We start from the raw sequence: 25241 nt of genomic DNA on the forward strand, positions 1-25241 counted from the left end.
CGAATTTTGAATTCCTTTACAAACAGGTTCTGTTACGTCTAACACTTCCTCTGTTTAGTAGCAAATCAACACGGCTCGCATAATTAACTCTTCGCAGTGTAGGGTCACATTCAAATCTGAATATTTGCATGTTAACACTTAAATGTAAATAGTACAAATGGTACGTCCGTAAACATGGACTGACCCAACCGTATGTTTATAGACGCATTCGGTATAATTTTTAACGACTACAGGTATTAACTGTTGTTCACTCAAAGCCTTTCTGTAAGATCCTAAGCGAGCATTAGTGTGATTTCTTGCAGCCGATCCGAAGATTCTTTACATGGTCCACCAGCGTTTTGCTAGATTAAACCAAGCACTCAGCAGCGTAATCAAAGTCTTATGTTTACCCAACTTAATGTCTTGTACACATGCAGAGACAGCTGCGCTACAACTATCATCGCCGTCTACAAATCGCGATCTTCCGTTCACGTTCCTCGCCGAATGTCCGTGCGTCACATTCTTTGCCATCTTAGTGAAATATTTGACCTCCGTGGTTGAGCCACATTATATCCCGCTATCTCATCATTCCTCTTACTAAAGCATGTTGGTGCTTTTATCCTAATTTAATGTACGCTACCACTACCAACAACTCGCAGATATTTCTAAATACAACTGCGTAGAATTTACTACGTACAATACGGGTCACGTACATACATCAGCGACTTTCTCATGTTACGTTCTGCTCCACTCTCAGGAACTAACAATAAGCTGGGTTAATTACGCGAGAGGGGGGCAGACATGGTGACCTCTGCGTTACCAGTCCCAGAGTGACTGTGCGGTCTTCATGACAAGCAATGCATACAGTTTTACCCCACATGAGTATAAATGACAGTAAAATGAATGATGGTTACGAGGCGGCAAAATGTTGGTTGTGACTACATTGCGTAAGAATCGCCGGGAAAAAAGAAAAAAGCAAAAGGGGGGAAATGTGGAAGGAATGTGAAGATAATTCGAATGATGGACACACAGAAGAGGGCGAAAATACAAATGTTAGGATGCTCAGAACATGACATGATTGAGAGGCTCCATTTGAACTTTTAAGAAGACCAATACACTACACAAAAATGGTCAAGAAACAAATATAGTTGTATGATGATATTTCTTTAATCCTTTGTGTAATATATGATCTAAATTATTATTGGCTTTTGGAAGTAGGCAAATGGCTACATTCTAAAGTTACCAAAAATTTTTTCACAGACATTACAAGTGGTGTATCAATTTGTTAAGTCATTCTACGTTTGACTGAGAGCAAGGAATTTACATACTTTTGAGAGTTCACAAAATTAAAACAATGGTTATTATACTGTGTTATTTTTTCAGCCAACTTATCGATAAATTTGTATAACACGTGACATATCTCTGACTAAATGATAATTCAATGTTTTTTTAATCAGCTTTCGCAGACTACGGAATCTATTAGAATCAATAACATTTATAATATATTTATCGGCCATTTCTAAGTTTTCTCGGCGTGATTAATGATTTGCTTCCGGGTCTTAGCCGAGTTGTTTCCATTTTATGCACAACACTTCGAAGACCCAGCAGTCGTCCTGACAACAACGATGTGTACCTACTGGTCTCTCACCCCAAGTATAAATTTGCTACTCTGCGCTCACTACGTTCTTTGATGCTCTGATCCAGCAATAATATTCCACGAATCGCGTTCATCGATTCCTAGCTCCGATGAGTGTGATGGTTGGCGAGACCTTCATTTAGTGTGACAAACGCCTCTATTAAATTTAAAATTTCATTGGTGTTTATTACGTCTTCCCAAATCTATTTCTGAAGTGAACTATTCTGCTGCTCCAGAAAACTTGCGACAGCTGAGTTGCTTGCGGCCCTCTTCGACTGTTCTACGTATCTCTCCAAGACATGCCACATGCGCATGGAACGCTTTCCGAGAGCTAAATCGTCTGACATTTAGAAGATTATTTCTTAGTTGGCGGCAGCCAAACATACTAGATGCTATGTTTTACTTTGAGTGTCCGCGGTAATTTAAATATATTACAGGTGATTAATAGAACCGCACCAGATTCAGTGATTTGGGAGAATGGCGGGACGGGGGCACTCAGAACCCTTCCACAGCAGTATGGATGCATAAATGTATCTGGAACGCATTCAGTCAAACCAGGGGCTATCCCACGAACAACGGCGAGATTAGCAACCCTGCAAGGCTTCCGCGATAATTCTGTCCGTCAAGCCTTCCAACGCAGGTTTCTCGAAATCTCATTACCTTCAGGGAGAGGACGCTTAAGGATAGATGAGTGAGGATAACCACATACTACACTGCAACCTTGTCCACCGTTTGCCATTTCTTTATATACGTGCGGGAAAACGTTGATGTCAAAGTATTTCAAAGAAGGCACATGCTGACATGTGAAAATTATCCAGTGCTAATACCATGATTTAGACAGGTAAACCATTAGCTTCACAGGTCTTTCATCGCACACTGTTCCAGTGACCACTATATTTAAATACCCATAACAATAGATTGCATTCGGCAATTTCGAACGCAACAAGTCAGATTTTATGTAAAAGTTGCATTAACGCTACACAAATATATTCAAAGAATTTTTTAGCTTTTACGAAAAAACGCTTTTCAACAGGAAACTGTACAAAATGAACATAATATTACACGCGAGTACTAACGCTATGAAAACTAAATACTTTGCACTCTAAATTTTACGTTTTCTATATTTTTATTGTTTATTATTCACATAGTTATTAAAATCTCGCGAAACACTGAAAAATGAAAATTACACTAGTGATTTTTAGGTGCTTAGTTTCCTTCGCTGAGGTTTTCTTTACGCTCGCCGGAAAATTATGTACAGATTTAAAGTCAGAGTGGCTTCTTGCAACAACGGAAAATATGGATTCTCTGCTTTTGGATCACATGTGGTGCATGTTTTGCGCTTTTCCAATCTCTCTACACCGGCTTCCGTTCTTGGTTCAGCTAGAACTAAACAGTTAAGGGTGCATTCACCCAACTAATGTCTAACATACGGAAAAAAATGCAATTGATCATTGTGAACCAGTCACAGGCGGCAAAACAAATTCGTCTTTACTTTCGCCCCGTTCCTATACTGTGTTAAGATCACTTCCCAGTTTGTTGTTAGTCTGATCCACTATCACTTCTTAAAGTGTCAAACCATTCTGAAACAGCATCCTCAAAATGCAGTATCCGTAACAGGGAAAGTACACGAAGGCAAGGCTACCGAGTCCATAACGCAATGCCCTAGGCGCTGTCTCAATCAGCTAGCACGGTCGATGGAGTAATAACATAGGTCCAAGTCATATTCAAGTGGCTACTGACCAGGGGAAAAAATTAACGCATAGCATCGTTGGCCGGGAGGCCCCTATTTGGGGAAGTTCGGCCGCCAAGTGCGTTTCATTCGACGCCACATTGGGCGACTTGCGCGCAGAAGACGACGAAATAATGGCGACAGCACAACACCCAGTCCCCGAGCGGGTCGCTAGTATCTGAAGTGAGCACGTTACGACCGAGCTAAGCAAACAAACTGACCCTACCCACTTATTCTAGCGGTCTGTGCGACTGTACCAGGGACGTTAAGGGCTAAAGAGAAAAATCTAAATCGTTTGCGTTTGTGGCTTTCAAGAAAGCTTTCGACAATGTTTACTGGAACACACTCCAATTCTGAAGGTACAGAAAGAAGTACATGAGCGAAAGGTTCTTTATAATAAAAGACTAGACTGTAGCAAGTAATCTGACGACATGAAAGTAGTTAAGAAGGGTGAGAGACAGGGAGAAGAAATAAAAACCTACATTTAGCGATAACAATTGTCAGGCAGCAGAAGACTTTGAAGAAAAGTCCTGTGCAAACTGACAAGATGAACAATTAATCAAGGGTAACTTAATACAGTCTAAATCGGGCAATGCTGACGGAATTAGATCAGGAAATCTAAAAGTGGTATATGTATTTTGCTTTTTGGGCAGCAAAATATGAGGGCTGTTCAGTAGAGAATAGTTTAAGGTCATAATTTCTCGCACTAGAATTTAATCTTACGATGTTTTGTTAACTGTACGTGTAAGAACACGCCGTTTATGTTCCATCGTTGGCACCACTGATTGCGGCGTTCAATATCGCCTACGACAATGGTGATTCGTGATTAACAATATGCAGCTACGAAATTCTGATTTCGCCCTAAATAAATGTTTAGTGTTACGAAGGCCTATGGAGAGGCCTTCCCTGCAGTAAAGCTAGAACATTGTTTAATGCGGGGAGACAATTCCAAAGGAAGGTTACTGCTCTTACGGGAGAAGAAAACAGCTGATGTTATTGCGAGAGGATCGACGAATAATCTTACGAACTTTCTGAAACGTTGAGTATTTCTCTGGATGCCACCCAAAAATTGGCGACAAAATTTAAACACGAGACTTTTTCCAAGACTGCTTATTACCGAACAGAAGGACATCCGCTTGCAAGTCTACATGCAGTGGAAGTTTATGACAGATGAAGATCCAGTTCCTTTCTAAGGTAGTCAGTAATTCCAGCTGAATGAATTGTGCTGCATCATTTTAACCCTGAGATCATTTGCCAAAGCTCTATATGGGAATGTTTCACGACGGCAAAAAAGAAAAAGCGAAAACTGCAAATAGTGTTACTGGATTCCTTGCAAAAATCAATATGAAATGCATCCCTTCGCTCCCTACAGTCCTGCTGGAGTCTAGCAGAAGCGCTGGTGCAAGTGCATGGCGTCCAAAGGGAACTACTTTGCTAAGAATCATAAAAGATAAGAGGATGAGAAAAGTTACGTTGTAATTCATTATTGAACAGCCCACGTAAATTACGACGCCCGAAGTAAAGATGATATAAATGGGTGACTGGCAACTAAGGCAAGTATTTCTGGAAGAATTTGCTGCCATCGAATATAAATGAAGTGTTTTGAAGTTTCTCTTGATCGTATTTGTCTGGAGGGTAGCCTTGTTCGGAAGTGAAACGAACAATAAGCCGTCCTGACAAGAGAAGGGAAGCTTTTGAAATGTGGTCCTACAGAAAAATGCTGGGGAACTGAGGGATAGGTCGAATGAGGTCCTGAGCCGGATTTGGAAGAAAATTTTATGGCACAATCCGACTAAAAGAATGGACCTGTTGTGACATCCCGAGGCACAAAAGGATGGGAAGGGGAGCGTGGGGGGGGGGGGGGGGAGGAGCGTGGGCGGTAGAAATTTTAGAGGGAGACAGAGGGATGAATACAGCGTATGTAGGTTGCTCTGAGGTGATGGGACTTTCACAGGATAGACTAGTACGGGGACGGCCATCAAATCTATCTTCTGAACGAGGACCACATCATTTAATTCTGCCCCGTATATCTTCGGAATGTTCTCGTGGAAGACTGCAGTTGACAGTTCCACAATATGTATAGCTACGCATTCACTTGTGCCTCTTGCTCCTAATCGCCTTGGGGCTGTGCTTGTGCCACATGTAAATAGGGGCACGCGTGTAGGTGCCGGCCTTATCCGCAACATCACACTAGGTGCCTCTACTTCGACGTGGGGCAAGCACAGCAACACGCCGGCTTGACGCAAAGCGCACGCGTAACTTGGTAAGAAGCCCGTTCATTTGAAGAGGGCGAGTCGTCGGACCACACTACATACCTCAAATCAGCTACCAGGCCTGTTGGTGTTTCAGCGACTGAAGAGCTGCAGTTTTAAGGAACGGCCATTTGGGAGGTACAGACTAAGTCCCTTCGCAATGTTCACTCGTAACTGCATTCGGTAATGGTGGTATTTCCTATTGGCTTTGAAACAGATTGTCAGTCACAAAGAGCTTAACGGCCACTGTTCGTTCGCCGTACAACATTCCTTGCAGTCACGTTGGGGCAGTCTGCATTGCTACACCAGCTAATGTGGCAAATTCATTCCCGATACGGTCACGGTCTCGTCTAAACACGACTGTTACTTTGTCAAAATTGCTACGTCTCCAAGTTTATTCTTATCTTACTGCGCTGGCATATACACCCATTCCGCGGCCAATAGTTGCGTCATATGTGGCGTCACACGATCGCCTGCATTCACTTTTACGTCTTCAACGCGCCAAAGTTGGTCTGCTTTTTTGTGGGGCTGGATACTTCTGTGAGCTTGTTAGTAATATACAATGAATAAACTGGTAGAGTAAAAGCAATACTAAATGCAAAAACACCTGCGTGTAAGCTTTGAACTTTTCAACGAGCAGACCACTGTGTCACTACGTCAGCGTGTTTACCGCTTGGCCTTCTCAGGCGAGGTCACATCCGATGAGGTCACCTTACCTCCCGAAGGTTCAGGCATCCAACACTTGGTAGCATTTCTTCGGGATTAAGCACTGGGATAAGTAGAATTCCCAACTTATTTCACTGTCGCCGTCTTCCTACAGTGGAGTAGTCCCTATACTCCACGTCTAAAAATTGCTAACTTGTAGTTCGGAAGAAAGATATTAGAAAAAACTGAGGCTGTCGCAGAAATAGCCGACCCGTCTTACATACGGCGGTTGTTTTAAATAAATGACTGGCAGAAAGTACCGATCTCTTGACGATGCTACACTGTTTAGTATTTGATAGCTATCTACAGTTAACGCTCTGCGAATTTGTCCATATGGATCAAACTGGTAATCGCCACGCGATACGAGATCTCAAAGGTCTCGGTTTATGTAATATTAAAGCTGTGCTAGATTCTACTCTGGCCAGTCTGCTCATTAGTTAACTATTGGGGACAGCAAACCAGGCCATAACGAGCTGTCTAGACTAACGCGGTTCATCGCATACTGACTGGAAATTTGGACATGAGAAACCTGTGCTTAAAATGGGTGCCGCGATGACAATGGCACCAAAACTAGCGTCGTGAGGATGTATATAACTCTAGTGTGTGGCGTTGTTGCGCTGCAATACAGCGAAGTTACTAAGTCAAATTCACAGCGACGGATGAAACATAGGTCCATCACTTCACAACTTCGACGAAGAAACAGCTAAAACAGTGGAACTAAAGTGATTGACCTCCTCCAAAGAAGACTAGGGTGATTCCATTTACAGGCAAAGTCACGGCGTCTGTTTTTTTGGATGCATGTGGAACAACATCTTCACAACTGAAAAATGATGAGTATCACGCGAACTTCTTGAGGCGTCTGACCGCTGTAGTTCAGGAAAAAGGGGCCTCATTTAGCGAAACGACGTTTTGTTTCACTATGACAACGCACAAGTTCTCACATTCACTATAGCCATGACCAAAACCAAGGAGAGTTCAAATTACTTCCTCGAAAACGCTATTCGCCAGACGTAGCCCTAAATTGTTTCCAAACAGTGAAAAATAGCTTGGTGGTAAGGTCTGTCAAAAAATGGTGGAGTCTGCAGTTAATGGCTATTTTTTGAGACTCTGGGGGTTTCACTATAATCAGGGTATCGAAGATATTAAATATCGCCGAGAGAAGTGTATTGAGCTGAAATGACAGTATGTAGAGAAAGATTTTTCCCAACATTTGTGTTTTTCTTTACTTAAGGGATAGCCCTCGCATCTTTACTGCTAAACAGGTCACATGCGCTGTTTACGCCACTGGGCGGCTGTAACAGGAGAGGAAGAGGGTGGCTGGAGCAGGATGACATACTGTTACACGAAGTGCCTTCTGCCACATACCGTGAATGGTGTAACGATTTCATTGTCACTACATGACTGCCTTAACGAGCAACTCCCGTACACGGCCTACCTCTCATCGCCGAAGTGCTGATAAATTTATGCGCGCTCGTATATCTCATTACCTTTGTGGAAAATTGCGACCACGTTATCTACCGGCAACCTCACGTTATGACGAAACATACCTACGTTACTGACAACATCCACAAACTTGCACGAGGAGTTTCCTCCGGGCGGCTTTTCTGACTGCATACTATCTTAGTACTACGCTATGACTGCCCGCACGTGAGCGTACAGATAAGATGCCCCAACTTGTTTTGACGGCAGTCTGTCCAGGAAATTGCAGACTTTTTCGATTTAGTACGAAATATTTCGCCTGTTAAACATTTTGTACATATAAACAGCTAGCTGCCCGGAACTCCAGCGATTAAATTTTCACCTTACCCTTTTCTAAATTTTCCCCTTTTCCTCCAGAATCACTGAAGGCCGACTGTTCCGCCTCGCCAATTAACATTTCTTACTGCCATTTCTCGAATTACTAAAGTTATTGAAAACTTAGGAAACTCTTCTTTAAATTAGTGAGATTCAGTAAAGTAGAAACAATGCACAAATACACCGGGCAAATTTTCTGACGACATTTTGCATACACTGATGACAGTAAGGTAGACCTGACAGTCTTCATCTGTTAAGTACACACCTCAAGAATGGGATTTTTTTAACTATTACCCCACTAGACGGAGTCTTCATTTTACATGGAAATGGCCATTGAAACTGAATTTACACAACACGAAGATTTCTAAAAATATTCTCTTGCAATATCCTACTGCTCCACTACCACACAGACAGTAACAAAAATGTCAATGAAACTTACACGCCACGTCGACCGAAGGCAACCACCCAGTAACGCGACTCCGTAATTTTGCTTTTTATTTGTGGTATGTCAAGTTCAGAACTGAAATATCAATATCCCACAGCAGTTATATGCAACTCAAATTCTAGAGAAATTAGACATTTTCCCGAGAAACTTTAGGAGCATTAATTTCCTAAAGTGATTTTCACGACAGGCAGCATTGCTCACTCGATAGCGTTGGTAGATGATAATCAGGTAATCAATGGATCGTTGATACGAATTTCGCTTGGGGCTTTCCATTTTATTTTTTCAATCAGATCCAATATGTACATCATTTATATAAAAATTTTATCAAATGTATGATTTAAGACATACAATCATTTTAATGAAAATGGACGTCTTTTTTTAATTACATAATATTACGAGCAAAATTTTATGTTTTATTGCAAAGATAATATCTCAATTGGTCGACTCAATTTATTGGCAGAACTCTAGGAAAGCTTACTACATGTAAGGTGACCGCGCTTAGCAACACTAGTATGACCCGTTCTTTACTACTGTTAAGTATTTGGGATTAAGCGAGGACGTCGAAGCAATTCAGATGCGTCCTGCTAAATTTGTTACCAGTAGGTTCGTTTAGCACGCCAATTATTTCGGAGATGCTTCGTAAATCGAATGTGAATCCCTGGAAGGAAGTAGTTCTTTACGCGACGCATTGTTGAAGTTTAGAGAACCGGCATGTGAGGCTGACTGCAGAACAACTCTACTACCGCCAAGACACATTTCGCTAAGCACCGCAAGATAAATTAGGGATCGTATGGAGGTAGACTTTCCCTTTACGAGTGCAACAGGGAAGGAAATCACTACTAGTGGGACAAAGTACCGTCCGCTATATACTATGTGTTAGCTTGTGTATCGTATGTAGATATACCAAACTTTACGATTTCAAACAAACGCGTTCGTAGTATACCAAGCTTGTAATTGCGAAGTGGCTGGTTGATTTCTCTCTATACATACCTCGTTAAAAAAGTTGTTAGTAAATGTTTAATCAATTTTTACAAACTACTAGACAGTTGCCAACCCGAAAGTTCTTTTGAACGCTGCTGTTTTACTACGAACTCTCCTACTGGAGGCACCAGACTGCTCTCTTCCTCTGACCTTTGAACTTAACAGGCCAGTTAAAGAGCCCTACAGCTTAACGTGGAGTCCGAACCACGGCAAGAATCTACCTTTTCACATAAAACGCTGCCCAAGACTATACACGTGAAATGTAATGTAAAACTACGATCTGGGTTCGAACTCAAGACTTTTGCGTCCGTGGTGTGGCAATCACGTTCCTCGGCACTTTTTAGAATTACTGATCACATGGAACCGATCATAAATTGAAATTTCGATCAAAAATTCGAAAATACCATTTGTTGCAATTACAATGAAGTACAACAGTAGGACACATTGCACTTTTGTGTGATAATCAATAAAAGGTTTCATTTTTATTGGAAAATATATAATTCATAATTGAAGCTTTCGTTGCCACTTGCTGACATTGATTGCTAGCCTCTGGCTCGAGATCTTTGGCCTAAGTTTGAAGATTTTTCTCGCGTTTCACCAATCCAAGAGAAACTGTCAAACGTTTCCTTCTCCATTGCTGGTGGCTGCCTATATTTGTCAATATTTCTAATCAGTAATATAGGGTTCGAATTAAAGTGAACAAGTTGCATACAGCAATAATTCATCAGACTCACGATAAGGGCAATTGTGTGAATCTAAATAATTCACAGCGTACTGAAATTTCTTTTTCCGAGTGTTTGATAATTTTATCTTACTGCTTCAGAAAACTGATTTCAGAGCTCTGACCTGTGAAGTATTAAGTGCCAATCCGTAAGATGCCGTTGTCTGCTCTGGCAACAGCCACTCGCAAACAATGCACCGTTCTCCACTATACGGACGCTATTCCCGGTTTATGAAACTACGCGCGCAGTTCACAGCTATTCCATTGGTTGCCCACGGATTTCGCAAGGACAAACCAAGCACACACATCACAATCTACTAAGTTCCATTGGCCTTGTTTTGCTATTTGTGTCTTAGTTACTGGACGATTGCACAGTAAACTAAAGATACAGGGCGATCCATATAAACCTGAACTACTTGAATGAGTCAATTCACTTCACAGGACGCGAGGAAGCGAATACAGTTCATCGAAGTTTGTGAGGGCATCTCCCAATTTATTTCCCAAACTGGAAATGTATCCTATTATTGCTTTGAGAAAGTAATGCAGTCTTAATTGGAACACACTGTACATTTACAATGACCATAAAAATTGCATACTGCCAACAATATAAAACGCCAATGTTGCTGGCAAAATAACAGCCACGCGTACTGCAGCCACATGTACGGCAACATTGTCGGCCAATGTTGGCAATATTTGTGGCATACTCCGATTGAAATAACTTTGTGATTGACGTTCCAGTGGGCGGAGGTAGGGGCAGAGAGAGAACCAATCGCGGCTTTTTCTCGGGCTCCACGTGCTCAGCCGGCCGAAGTGGCCGTGCGGTTAAAGGCGCTGCAGTCTGGAACCGCAAGACCACTCCGGTCGCAGGTTCGAATCCTGCCTCGGGCATGGATGTTTGTGATGTCCTTAGGTTAGTTAGATTTAACTAGTTCTAAGTTCTAGGGGACTAATGACCTCAGCAGTTGAGTCCCGTAGTGCTCAGAGCCATTTGAACCATTTTTCCACGTGCTCCTTGTGTTGCCTTTCTGCTATGAGGAGCTGCAGCGCTTATCACATGACACGTCCCGCGGGGTTTGGGAGAGGCCAGAAGGGGTTGGGACGCGAAGGAGCGCCGAACACGCTGTGACTTTTTTCAGGTTTTGCTGCTACAAAAATATTTTCATGCAAATATGGCAGGCTAAACTATATGTACGGCTGAAGTTTGAAGTATGGTAGACGTTTCGCTTTCTGCACAGAAATGTTAATATGAACAATGTCAGTCTCCATCTTTATCATGCGATCACAAACTGGTTAAAATCTGACTCCTTCACATTTCTGTTTCACATCGTAGCTGGCCTTTAATAGTAATATTTATGATGTTTTTAAATTAAGAAAACTACTGAACACTCGATACTTTATGTTCGGTGGGCTCTATTGTCATTCAACGAGATGCGTTCACCACTTACAATTTTCTCTGCTTATTTAGATTTGCTACTTTCGACATGTGTAAGTGAACGGTCGTCTTACTGCTATTATTCGCCTATAACGTGTCATGGGATGTGAACTAACCGTGGCCGTAACACCAGCGGCCAACACGACGTTCCCACTACCTGCGAAGACTGCCAACAGTCGGTAAGAATACGAATTGTTCCTTTTTGATGCGTGTGCGCACGCACAGCTATCTATCGCACGATCACGTGGCACCTTGTGTACAAGCCGGCAATTTACTCGCAGCCACTGCTGTATATCACAAAGTAATTTTAAGCTGAGTGTATACATTTCCGTCATTACAGGACTGGTGCATTCGCGTTCCACAAAGGAAAAAGGAAAGGAAATCGTGTTTCGTGGGTATGTTTATTTTTCAGTCCGCTAACTTAAACTCGCGAATTGATACTGCATACATGTCTGTTCCAGAACGCTGAAAGGTGATTTTGAATATACTGTGAATAAAAATTCGAGAATTGGTTGAGACTAATAGGAACATATACCAACTAGAACCAGATTGGCGATGAAGAATTCTGACTGTGTGATTCACGCAAAGTTTCACACACTTCTTAATTACACTTAATATAACTCTTCGTGCAAGACTGTTGCACTGTTGTTGGAAGGACTTATTTACAGGAGGCTGAAATAAATTTTATTGAAGTCTTCTTCCTGTCGGAATGTCAATAGGAATCGAGGCCTGCGTTTCCATTCTAAGCACTGTGGTTGGGAAACCACAGAGCAATTTCCTTCCTCAGGGCATGATGCGTACTGACGAAATATGAGCACACAGAACATCTGGTCAGCTATATGAATTGAGTTCCTAACAAACAGGGCACACTTCCAATCTGGCTAAACTGGCACCCAGCTTTCGAGGAACTTTTTTCGAAGTTCTTGACATATGCTTTAGTACTAGGAACTCTCCGTACGGAATTTGGGCAGTTCTGCAGAAATTCACGACGGGAGCACTACCACTCGGGAAAAACTTATCTTGTAAAAATATTTGTCCACATCCGAAAACCAATTATGATGGCAATTCTGAATACCTACCCACTAGTTCTACAGGAAAACAAACATTTCTTTTTCCAGGTAACAGTTCATGAGAATTGCAATAATGAGGGATATTGTTGTAACCTGAAATACACAATAAAAATCACCCTAGACCTGATGATGGTTGCACACAGCACCCCAACATGTTTACTGAAGAATGGTTTATTAAACCCTTCCTGTGAGAACTATGCTCAGGTAGCACAATGTCCCAACTGCCAACTGGTTAGCAATCTGTGGACAACTGTAGCGTTTCATTTTCCATGTTAGCCACTGAAAGCATAATTGCAGAGATAGGGTTGCCAATGTTTTTAATGATCACTGTAAAGTACATTTAATTTACCATGCAAAGTGTTATAGAATCTCAAGGACTATGGAAATGGCTGTGGGAAGAGTTCTTTAAGCTCTGCTACTGGAGGCAGCTAGAACATTTTCACGTTTTTAACATGTTCATGACCACACGTCAGCTGCAGTTTATTTACTAAACAGAACAAGATCACTGAATTCTGTTAAATCTATGACAAGGTGCCTGAAGTTTATTCACACTCATTTGAATAGTTTGGATAGAAAGGTTATTCTCATTGACTGTGCTCTTGTGCAGTTGTCACTCTAATATAACTTTTGAATCTTAACTCCACAATGTCTTCCCAGCTTAAACTATTTAAAAAGTGGTTGATATTAGCTCTGTGAGCTATTCAGTATTGCTATACATTTTCTGCAAATTTAACTCTAAAAGTATAGCATATCTTTCAAGAATTTAAAAAATGAATGTATCTCTACAGTAGTGCAAACTTCTTATGACTCTTCAAAGGCAGTAGACAATGTAACAAGTGTCTATTCCCACTTTGTCTTGCTGCATTAGTGACACCTACAGCCTGTGTATTATCTCAATTAACCGGAAATTACACGAGGAAATGTTTTGTCTGAAAGTGAGTCCTAATCGTAGACACCTTCAGGACTGGTAAAGAAGTACTGAACCATGTTCACATTTACACCTACCACTAATAAAATTAGCCCACAATTCAAGTTAATCATTAAGGATTTGAAACATGTCAGTTTCAAAAGTACACAAAAACTTGTTTCGAGGCATGCCCTTTATTCTTTAAGGTTTAGGACTTGCTAGATGAGCCACTTTGATATTTTTCCACACAAGCGACGTACACCCCCCTCCCGATTTTCTCAGTTTTAGTTTCACCAATGTCAGTTTTTGCTGCCAGCAGTGGTATGCAGAGCATTCTATCGTGCACCTGGGCACCACACACTGCCCAGCACTCAAGGGGAAACACTTGTCACTTCGGCCTTAAAATCCACCCCCCTTACTCTAGTCCAAACCTAGTACCATTATTCAAAACAAATTGCCGTTAACTATTGTGAATAAGACGGCACGATTAAAGGACTAAAATGTCAAACATGGACAATACGAAAAGAAACATTACAGAAGTCAATCTAAGAAAGTGTCACCATAAAGAAATGTCAACCTACCTGTTGATAAATCCATAGCCACTCTTTACATTGAACCACTTCACAGTCCCGGTAACTTTGGTTGCTGAAAAGAAAAAAGAAAATTCAAAATTTTACTTTAAATTCATACAAAGTTGTTGTGCAAATGCTCGGCAAAAATAACCGCGCATAAATCTTAGAGGGCAGACTGGATTCATCGGTGGGATACTGAGGAAACACTATCGCCTCAAGGTATAACCAGAGAAAGAACGTACACAATGTGTGCTACAAATGGTCACAGGTTTGTATGTATGACTAGGGAGTAAAAATTGCTGATAAAGACTGGACAGACAGACATTAAGTTGGACACCAACTATTGTCACTGCCAATTTACAAAGTCTAAAGGAAAAGCATTAAGTTACAAGTATACAAATATTAATAACTAACAGTCTATTCTTTAAAGAATAACTCTCGTCTTAAATATAAAAAGGGAAATGGAGTCCCATGCTTCTTGACATAACATAGGGCAACAAGGCAAGAGACCCGCACTGCCATACTAGGGAAGGTCCTAATGGAGGTGGTTTGGTGTTGTCTTCATCATCATTTGTTACCATTCTGGTCGGAAGAAGGCAACACCCAGTCATCTTGGGGCAGGTGAAAATCCCTGACCCCACTGGGAACGTAACTCGGGACCGAGAACACCGCCGCACGACCACGAGCTAAATAACTGGGCAGTTTACACTCTGGATTAAGAAACTTATGACCTCTCCTGAACTGTGGCTCTTTGTGATAAAATTTTGGGGTAAATTCTAGTGTCAGATTCCACTCTTCCAACTTTGAGCAATTACATCATACTTAAGAGAGACGTTACACAGAGGCAATCTTTGAAAGCAACTGATCATAAATAAATGAATGTAGCATACGATAAAATTACAAACACAGTTCACACGATTAATTACTTAGCCACAAATTATACTCCCAAGAATGAAATGTAATGAAAGTCGCAGAACCTTCAAATCCAGTACAGTATAGCACATTGTGGTCACTTAATACCAATTGTTATATCTAACAGGACTAGTACCCAAATAACTAATATTGACAGTAACCGGAAATTGACTACATAGGTTAATTCTAGTTACCAATTCCAACCATTCCACAGTTATTTTGATCGTTTCAGCAACAATTGTGTGCAATAAAGTGTTACAGGATTTCTACATATTCTTCATTACTATGAAAAACAGAAAAATTTGGAAGCTGTAACCGCACTACTTATTAGTTTTTCGTAGTAGTTCAGTTATCAATAAGAAATCTAGAAATCTTACAAAAACCACAGATTTACTGCAAAAAATATCCAAAATTATGAACCATCGAAAAGTTTTAATCGGTAACTAGAATTTACCTATATAAATGGCCAGTTCTAGTTACCAATTCCACTTCTTATTTTACACCACAGTAGTCTTAGAGAGCAGTTACAAATGTAGAAATGTTATTACATTTCAGTGCATACAACTGTAAAAATAATTTATATATGAATCGTGGAGCAGTTGCAATCTGTAACTAGAATTTACCTACATAGATTAATTCCGGTTATCAATTCCAATATTTGTTTTTGTAGATATTCTTTTGTCATGTACTGGCTTTTAAAATTTGTGTGTTTCTCTCCACACTTTATGCTACTGTTTCCGATTTGCCATTCACTTAATTTTCCCATTTTTTATACATTTCAGTTTCTCCCCATTCAAAATCCCCCACTTTCCTGTACTTCTTCCATTAGGTTTAATAATTAACCTAAGACAATGCTACTTTATAACAGTGTAACTTCACCATGCACTTTACAGTAGTGCAATTTGAGGGTTCTCTCTGCTTTTCCAGTCACATAAATTACGACAATACTCTTGACAGACATGAAAGTTTTTAATTCTTGTTCTCGATTATTTTAGTTACCTTCAGTTCTTTTCGATATGTCCATGACTAAATAACTGCACGAATGTGATTGTAATTTTATCATATGCTACATTTGTTTGTTTTGAGTATGATCCGTTTCTTTCATAGATTGGTTATACATAGCGTCTTTGCCTTAGGTATGGTATCATTGCTCAAAGCCAACGAATTGAATCAGACACTAGAATTTATATAAATTTTGCATATACATTCACTGGTGCAAGTCTATACGGCCTGCAAAAAGTGTCACAGGATAGAGATCGTAGTACAGAAATAAAAGGTCACACTTATACTTATGAACAGAGAAAGTTAGTGATCTCTAGGTTATCTTATTTTGTGGGGGTGTCAGTGAGAAATTATGTGTAAGTAGATAAATGCTCTCACTGCCAAATACAGGAGGGGTAGTCTGGGTAATTTGTGCACCAGGTGTTACGCTGGCCACTAAATATTCGCACAGTTTCGAACTTCGACACACAACTGTTGTGTTAAACTTAACATACAATTATGTATCTGAAGAATTTGATGGCAGCATTCTAAATTTTATAAATCTGGACAATAAATGAACTGAAGATTTTTTATTGGCCCAAGAAACAAGTCAATCAGGAAGGCAACCTGCAATGAATCAAGTTAGTCTATTACCATTAATATAGGTGTGGATACTAACACCACCTGGGTACAACTCTAGAAGATATGGCGAAGACAAGATTAGGATAGCAGTACACACGAAGGCAGTTAATAAGTGAAATCCTCCAGCACTCCATGCTCTGATCAGGAAGAAACACTAGTATGAGGTACATACTGGGAAATGCCTACTGTGGTTTGCAGACCGGGTGTTGAAGGGAGGTTTGAAAAGTTTCATGAATTTCCAAGATGGGAACATTTTTGTTGCCCCTTCACGGTTGGCGAGCTTTATTATTCCAGGGATAGTAGAAAGAATTTCAACTATGTACAGTGTAAACGTCCACTGTTTACAGCTGCTTAGATTGATCAGTGCAGCAGTTGCAACTGAAAATGGAGAAAACAGTTTCATGCCATTACTGAACATTTTCATTTGAAGGATTTGACTGCCGCACAAATCTAAACAACTTAAGTTCACGCAGACTACACACTCTACAAGACAATTTACTTTTGGATTTAGGAGTAAACGTGTCCTGACACACACCAAAGCAGAAACATGCTCTGGTCTTCGAACTGGGGTGACAATAAATGATACAATTCACAAAATCCATGATATGGTAATGAAAGACCCTCTATTAATGTGTGAAATTGTAGAGATTATAGGCGTCTCAATTAAGAGTGCATAATATCTTGTATGGAGCACTGGCTATGAGAGAGGGTGCTGGACCTAACTATGCATTATTGGATCACGTCAAACTTGCATTGGCTGCAAAAAATTTCTTTTCCTAGGATAATGCATCACATCCCACACCAGCGATAAAAACAGCAAATGTGCACGACATGTGCTTTTAATGGGAGGTCCTGTCAAACTATGTTCCTCTGGCACCACATTTCCCCAACCTACTGTTCCGTAACACCAGCACAAGTTTTGCGATGACTAGGTAATTCCTTCGAAAGGTTATGTATCTGTGAAATCTTTAGTCTCCTGACAATGCTCCCGAAGCTTGGTTACATTTACGAGAACTTTCGAAAGTAAAACCTTATCAATTTTATAATCTCTGATCCCTGACTGAGGTCATTCGCCTTACATCGTATGATCGATGTTTTGTATCGTGCCACATCCCGGAAATTTCAATTTTCTTTAGCCTATGAATCCGACATTTTAGTTAAAAAGGGGGCTACATGCTCGGTAATATTTATGGGAACGCTTTATTTGTCCGGCATTTTTTGGCGAGTCTCAAAGAGTCGGCAAAGTCAGACCGCACTTAAAAATTTTCCTTTGCACAGTTTACAGACAATCTATTTGCCGGCGCATTTTCTTTATTTTTTTTATTAGTCGTTTCATCGCCAGATACTGCCATTGAGTTAATCGTTGTAGCTACTGTGGCGGAGAAAGTATTACTAATGACAACTACCACGTTTGTCAGTTAAGTGCGTGTAAAATAACTGCGTTGTATGCGAGGCTGCCGCAGAGCATAGCCGTCATACCAGCGCGTAACTTCTGTTGTAATGCGCGATAAGGCCTACTCACCAGCTAAGAATGCCAACTTTGTCTTCTTCCAATATAGGACCGCAGCTTTCAGTTGTTGCGAGTCAACAACAATGGTATTAACAGCACGTGACAGATATACAAGAAGCTCAAAAATTAAAATGAATAAAGACTTTAATGAATAAAAAATTGAAAAATCAATAACAAATTTTTGCCGGACAAAATAACGAATCAAGTGCAACCTTCCTTAATCGTTTTTTTTTGCTGGCTGAGGCCTGTCGCTATCTCAGTCGTCTACATGTCTCAGCAACGGCTCTATTGCTGTCTCAATATAGTGGGCTCTTTGTGCACGAGTCTTTTCAAGTGTGTACACGACTGATTTGATTCCTCTACACCTTTTGTGGCACACTAGAGTGCAGCGAGGCAACTGTAGAGTATACATATTTCCTCGCTCTTTCTCCTTTACTACCTTGTTCTTGACGAATACCCAAATGAGCTCAATGGCGTTGAATTTTCAGTGCGTCACAGGCAACTCCACCGAGCGCAACACACATTGCGAGGGGTATTCTTGTGTCTAAGTACGGCTACGCGTGTTCCACGAGTCCAGCTTTACAAATTTCTCACGTGTGACAGATGGAAGTCCTGCATTGTTGCTTCCCATCTATTCAGTAACAATATTTTCTGCATTTCATAGATAAATTTCGTGACAATGGATTTATCACCGCCTGATAAGGACCTGAATCAGAAACGACCGCAGATCTGTTTGGTAATTTTTCGAAAACTCTCCCAAACCACTCTTCGTAGTGTGGGGGCATTCATCTCAGAATGATAATCTACAGCTTTGCTTGGGTGTAATGACCATATCTTCAAACTCACAAACAGACGTTATTGTTACTACTTCTCCAATTCGAGCTTTTTTAGTAGTGCGTCCGGCACTGACTTCATTTTTATAGGAGTGGGAAGGCAGATCAGCTGTCTAGTATATTCGGAGAACGGCCTAATCTGCCCGCCCCCCCCCCCCCCAACTTTAATCCCACCGAGCACGTGAGACATTGGGGGGGGGGACGTATTGCAGCGCATCCAGGTGGACCGACTCTAGCACTTTTCAACCGCGGCGGTGGAGGAATAGAATGCCCGTCCACAAGAACTCTTTCCCAATCTTGTTGCCAGCACGGGAGCACATTGCGCGGCATGCGTCGTGGTCTGTAGTGTTCACACATCCTATTAACCCTTAGTTTTTCAGGTCATTTTCTGTACAGACTGTCCCGCGGTCTGAATGAACGCTATACATAAATAACCATAAAAATTGCGTTCAGCAATTTCTATGGAACAGTTCAGATCTTAATACCGGTCAAAAAATTTATTCATATAAATTTTAAACAACACAATACAAATTGAACCTAGTATTACATGATAATGCTACGAAAACTAATACCTTGCATTCCAAGTTTGCTTTTTGCTATATTTATATTTTTTATTATTCGCGTAATAAGCTCTTGCAAAACACTGAAAAAATGAAAATTACACTAGTACTTTTTAGGTGTTTAGTTTCCTTCGCTTAGGGTTTCTTTGCACTCCCTGGAAATTTTTGTACAGATTTCCAGTCAGACTGACTTTTTGCAACAATGGCAAATGTCATTTTCTTTTTAGGGTCACAAATGAAGCATGTTTCGGTCGTTTCTACTCATTCAACAGCAGAGGGGTCTGCTAAAAGCAAAACACGGTGAAGAATGCACGAAGTTTACAGCGGGTGTGATATCAGTTTTATCTGTGGTGTCACCAACGAGTTTAAGAGCTTCAATAATTACAGCTGTTCACCTGAGTATTGTCTTTGTAAGAATTGTGAAGGGCAAATGCTTTCACCCCACTTGTGTCCAACACGCGGAAAAATGTCACTGACCGTCGGAATATACTTCGACGACAAACTATGTTTCGATATAATCTATTTCTAGCAGAACCTTCAGCTGAAGATAGCCACCACACTTATGTCTTTGCCTCTGATCATTTGTTTCATTCGAGGAATTCAATGGTGACAAAACAAATTCGTCTTCACTTTCGCCCTGTTCCTATACTTTATTATGGTCACTGACTTTCGTTACCAGTATCTGATCCTCTAACTTCCTAAACTATCTTCAAACCATTTCAAAACGATACCCTCAAAGGCAGTATCCGTAACATCGAAAGTAAACTTAGACCTGCCTACTGAATCCATAACAAAATCCTTGGCGCTGCCTCAGACTGCTAGCACGAAAGAAGCATTAATAGTATAGGTCCACGTCATATTCAAATGACTACAGAAAGGAAACCACGGCAGGTTAGGGAAAGAACTACACAGCGCTGAAATTTTCTATACACCCCACAATTATGGCTTAGCAACAGAGTAACAAATTCTTAGAGGTTTGTGACGTGGCACCTGGGACGTTAACGGTTAAAACAATGTTCCGCATTTTGTCATAGCCAGGCGACAAACTTAGTGAGTTTAATTATTGCCTTTGAATGAAAGTCATTTGTGATCTCACTTTGTATTTGAATTACCTTCTGTACTGTACAAGTTCCGCGTACGGTTACATTACTTGGCAGTGAGTTCTGAACGCCAGTGTTTATATCGCTTACTATTCAGTCTTGTCTACGTCACCCCACTACCAGCCACAGCCCAGCCACGTGCATTCTGCTAGCTGCGTACAGAACGCAGCTTGTATTTTCCTACAAGGAGAAAGTGCGTAGTTTGTTATTGGTGATTAACATAACGTGTTAGTGTTTGACGAAACCACGCGAACACGGAGGAATGAGCATCTCAAATCTCACCTAGGCTGTGACAATCTCTGATTTTGATACCGATACTTAAAATACAGTACACGAATTCCAAGCGCTCTCTGGTACCATTAGCAGACCACTGGGCCACAAAGTACAAATCGACCACTATCAAATTCTGTGAAGGCAGTTCTTGCCATCTTTTATGGAAGCGAAAGCTGGGCTACCAGAAAGAAGAAAATAAAATTCAAACAACGGACATTAAAAGTTCTAGACGACGCTGGACTGCACAAGAAGACATGACTAGAATCGGACATATCAGAGCCAACATTTTGAACGACAAAAGATTCTGAAATATCGCGAAAATGGTAGACTACATTCTAGAAGGAAGCCAGGGCATAGGAATGCTACTGAGGTCATGAACCAGAAGCCGGAGTACCTCTGTGAATCGGAAATAACGTTTCTTTTAGTTCGGACCAATCTTCTCATCCTCGAAAGGAAGATTACGAAACATGAGTCGAGGGAAGAAGAATGCGTTATTGCAAAAACTAGCTCTTGCAAAACCGTATAGTCCTGTTTTTTTCTCTTTAGTGACGTTCTCGTGCAGTGTTTCTTTTTGTCAGTTACACCCTCGCCAATATACTTTCATTTAGCACCACGACGATTATGAGTAGATAGTTACTGATACGAGCAAGATGGAAATATTTTGGAACACAGGAATAAAAACTGCAATCAAAACCATTTACAGCTAAAGTAATTCAAACACTGTTATTCAATCAATTGGTTCATTAACATTTTAAATGAGCGTTTAAACAGTATTTTTAACTAATACGTAGTACTGGGGACAAGCTACAGAAAACTGACTATTCCAACAACTGAGAATCTATTAATTCGGTTGCATTATTCTGAGTGAAACTAGTCCATGGAAACAACAAATGAAAGCCTAAGCAGTCCGGAATACTCAGTTCTGACCGGAAAGTTTCTACCGTTTTGTCAATGTTAAATCATTGTTGACTGCAGTCTTATCGCCCGCCGACACTCATTGCCGATCTAGTTTTGCTTTTTAATGAGTACTGGCAAGTAGCTTTCAGCTCAGTTTCAAAATGGCGAAACGCTCAGAGGCTCGGGAAGGGAAGAAATCATGAATAAATGAAAAGCTATTCACAAGCTCAATTCAATGCGATATACGATATCTGCAAGGACTAGTCATTATAAAACTGTATTAATGAAATTCTAAGAACTAACATTTGATCATTCTCGCAAAAATGTTTTCCGATAAGGGGCAACATATGCTTGTATGCCAAGTGAGTCCCCAACAAATCCCGTTCATAGTTGATGTCAGAAGTACGAACAATTAGTGAAACCATAACTGATGTAACCGTAAGGCACCAGTCAGTCTGCTGTGCCACATTAAGTGAAACCATTTAGACTATGTAACTGACATGGCCGGAGAGCAATTTCATTGTGTCATTTCGTACGACAGAAGAAATCGGCCGATCGAATAAATTAATCACGTCAATTTTTCTTAAGTACTGTGAATCTTACTGCCCAAGCGCCACTTCTTACGTAGGACATATTCTACAACTAATCTGTTTTGTTGCACAGGTCGAGCCTGGGAGGTGTGTGTGTGTGTATAGAGGTGAATCCAAACCATAGAAGCGGGATCGAATCACGGAAAGCTATATATCGGTCCCTCTTCAGCCTAGCCTCCACCTCTGTAGAGGTGCGCCAGAAAGCACGTGTTGTTTGGGTTACTAACCAACACCTGAGTCAACTGCCATCTGATTCAAAACCTGCACTAGGCTGTTCAGTCATACGGAATTTTATTCAACGAGAAACAGGACTGAAGGAAGTTTACAAAAGCGATGCTGAATGGTTGAATTAGTGATTACAATATTTTTCGGGAGATGGTACCCAAGAGAAATACGAGAGGGGTACCAAAAAACTCTAACAATGCCGTGAGCAGAGCTTGTGTAGTACGCATTTCTGCCGCTAGGCGTATATAGCGCAACTCACTGTCGGTTCAGTGCTGCCCGTGTTGCCGACCGGTGTATTCCGTTAATCTGCAATGATTGTTTTTGCTAGCACTGTTCTTGTTTTTCCATAATGGCACGTTTGAGTGAACAACGAAATTGTTTCCTACTGGTAAAAATGCTGCTGAAACTTGAAATCATGCTTGGGAAAAACTCTACTGTACGAGTAGTTTGCTCAATTTAAAAATCGCGACATGTCGATTAATGAACCCGCGTTGTGGACGTCCATCAACGCCCCGAATCTAAGAAAATATTGAAATATTCCACTGTGCGCTCAGAGACCGTCGACATACTTCAACTTTTAAGGTATTAGTGGATTATATTTGAGCTCAGTTCAGTTAATTAACAGAAGAGTTGGTAATGAAGAGGGTTGCTGCCAAGTTCTTTCCTCGGGTTCTAACCGACTATTTTTTGTTCGACAGTTTCTGGCTAAAACTGGTACGTTTCCACTGCTCACGCACCTTACTCGCGTGGCCTGGCTCCGTGTGACATTTCCACGCATGAGAAAGAGCATTAAAGGACACATCTGACAACACTGCAGTAAAAAAAAACTGCTGTCTGCCATTTCTAAAGAAGACTTTCAAAAATGTGTAATGTAGAGTATTTTGAAGGCGATAAAATTGTTTACAACAATTTGAAAATACATAGCTTTTAATAATACACCTTTTTGGGTACCCTATTACGGGCCCCGCAACGAACTTTTGACATCACCAGGCTGCTTATCCGCCATACTTCGCGGACATTCGGCTCCGTGCAGAACTCTGGGGAACTCAGCATGTAGTTGAATAAGGTACCTACCGAAGGTTTGAACTTCATCGTACTGTATGTATTTAAACGCGCAGACAAGAATTTTGACCTCTTTTGAAATAAGTTTGGCTCTGGGCCGGAGGTGGCTACTGGCACCATTAAGACCGGCAGTATCACGTACTGCGACGTACGCGTTCACGGTCTGTCTCGTGGGTCTCGTCGGGAGTGCATCCGCGATACTGCCAACTCTGGGACCGATATTCTGGTTGACATCTTTCAGTCATTTTCCACGTGAGTCTCTTGCAACATGTTTTAAAGGCACTTTAAACTGTCACGCGGGTGCGTCAAAAAGTAGCTGTTGGAAAAGAGCGTCAGTCATAGATATAGTACCCTTCTAAGATGTGTCTTATCTTTGATTATCGTTAAATAATTTGTAAAAGAAATACTGAAGTCATTTTACGTATAATGAAAATAAATTTATAGTGTTAATTTATGTGAAGTGCCAGGTTTTCTAAGAATAAACATACAGTATTTTGTTTGTTTCGTGTTTTACTATTCATACTATTATGAGAATGAGTCTTCCATTATCATTGCGTTATCTAGTTCGATCTGCAGGTCTGTACGAATGCTGCCTTTGTTCTGAGGTAAGTGTAAATTATGACACACTAAAGATTCAAATGACTGAACTACTTGAACCTAATTAACCTAAAGACATCACACACACCCATACTCGAGGCAGGATTCGAACCCGCGACTGTAGCGGCCGTGCTGTTCCAGAATGTAGTGCCTAGAACCGATCGGCCACCACGAGCCGGCAATAAAGATTCGGCAAACCTCTACAGCAATTCGTACCCTTTACTATCACGGTGTATATAAAGTTAAATGTGACCACTATAGCTGTACTAGCGGAAGCTACTGTGGTTTTGGGTACTGATAAATTATTTCTAGTATTAGTCATTACTTTTATCTTTCGTTTAATAGAATCTGTACGGAGTTATAGGTCCGAAGTTTTTTGGGTTACGCAGTGTAGGTCATTTATTCTGTAAATATATTAAATCAAACAAGCTTAAGCTACTCACTAACTTTGGTTTGGGCAGAGGGTTGGGTTGTTTGGGGGAAGAGACCCAACAGCGAGGTCATCGGTCTCATCGGATTAGAGAAGGATGGGGAAGGAAGTCGGACGTGCCCTTTCAAAGGAACCATCCCAGCATTTGCCTAGAGCGATTTAGAGAAATCACGGAAAACCTAAATCAGGATGGCCGGACGCGGGATTGAACCGTCGTCCTCCCGAATGCGAGTCCAGTGTGCTAACCACTGCGCCACCTCGCTCGGTGTTTGGGCAGAAATTAGTCTTTTTCTAAAGAGAAGTTAATCCTGATATGGGTGAAAGGCGAATTATTACGGGCTGTCCCTTCCCATAATTCAAGGAAGTGCAGAGAGATTGTTTAACACTGTTGCGACGAATGTATAGC

The 25241-nt window shown here is 41.0% G+C and overlaps 1 protein-coding gene across 2 annotated transcripts in view; it reads right to left on the reverse strand.

Annotated features, from left to right (window-relative positions):
- LOC126213282 (Y-box factor homolog) overlaps positions 1 to 25241 on the reverse strand; it is a 119384-nt gene that overhangs the window by 75075 nt on the left and 19068 nt on the right. For both annotated transcript variants that reach the window (XM_049940944.1, XM_049940943.1), the window contains exon 2: positions 14233 to 14296. In XM_049940944.1, the coding sequence (XP_049796901.1) occupies positions 14233 to 14296 (64 nt within the window). The remainder of the gene's footprint in view (positions 1 to 14232; positions 14297 to 25241) is intronic.

This window comes from Schistocerca nitens, chromosome 11 (assembly GCF_023898315.1).
Source record: "Schistocerca nitens isolate TAMUIC-IGC-003100 chromosome 11, iqSchNite1.1, whole genome shotgun sequence".
Classification (NCBI taxonomy): domain Eukaryota; kingdom Metazoa; phylum Arthropoda; class Insecta; order Orthoptera; family Acrididae; genus Schistocerca; species Schistocerca nitens.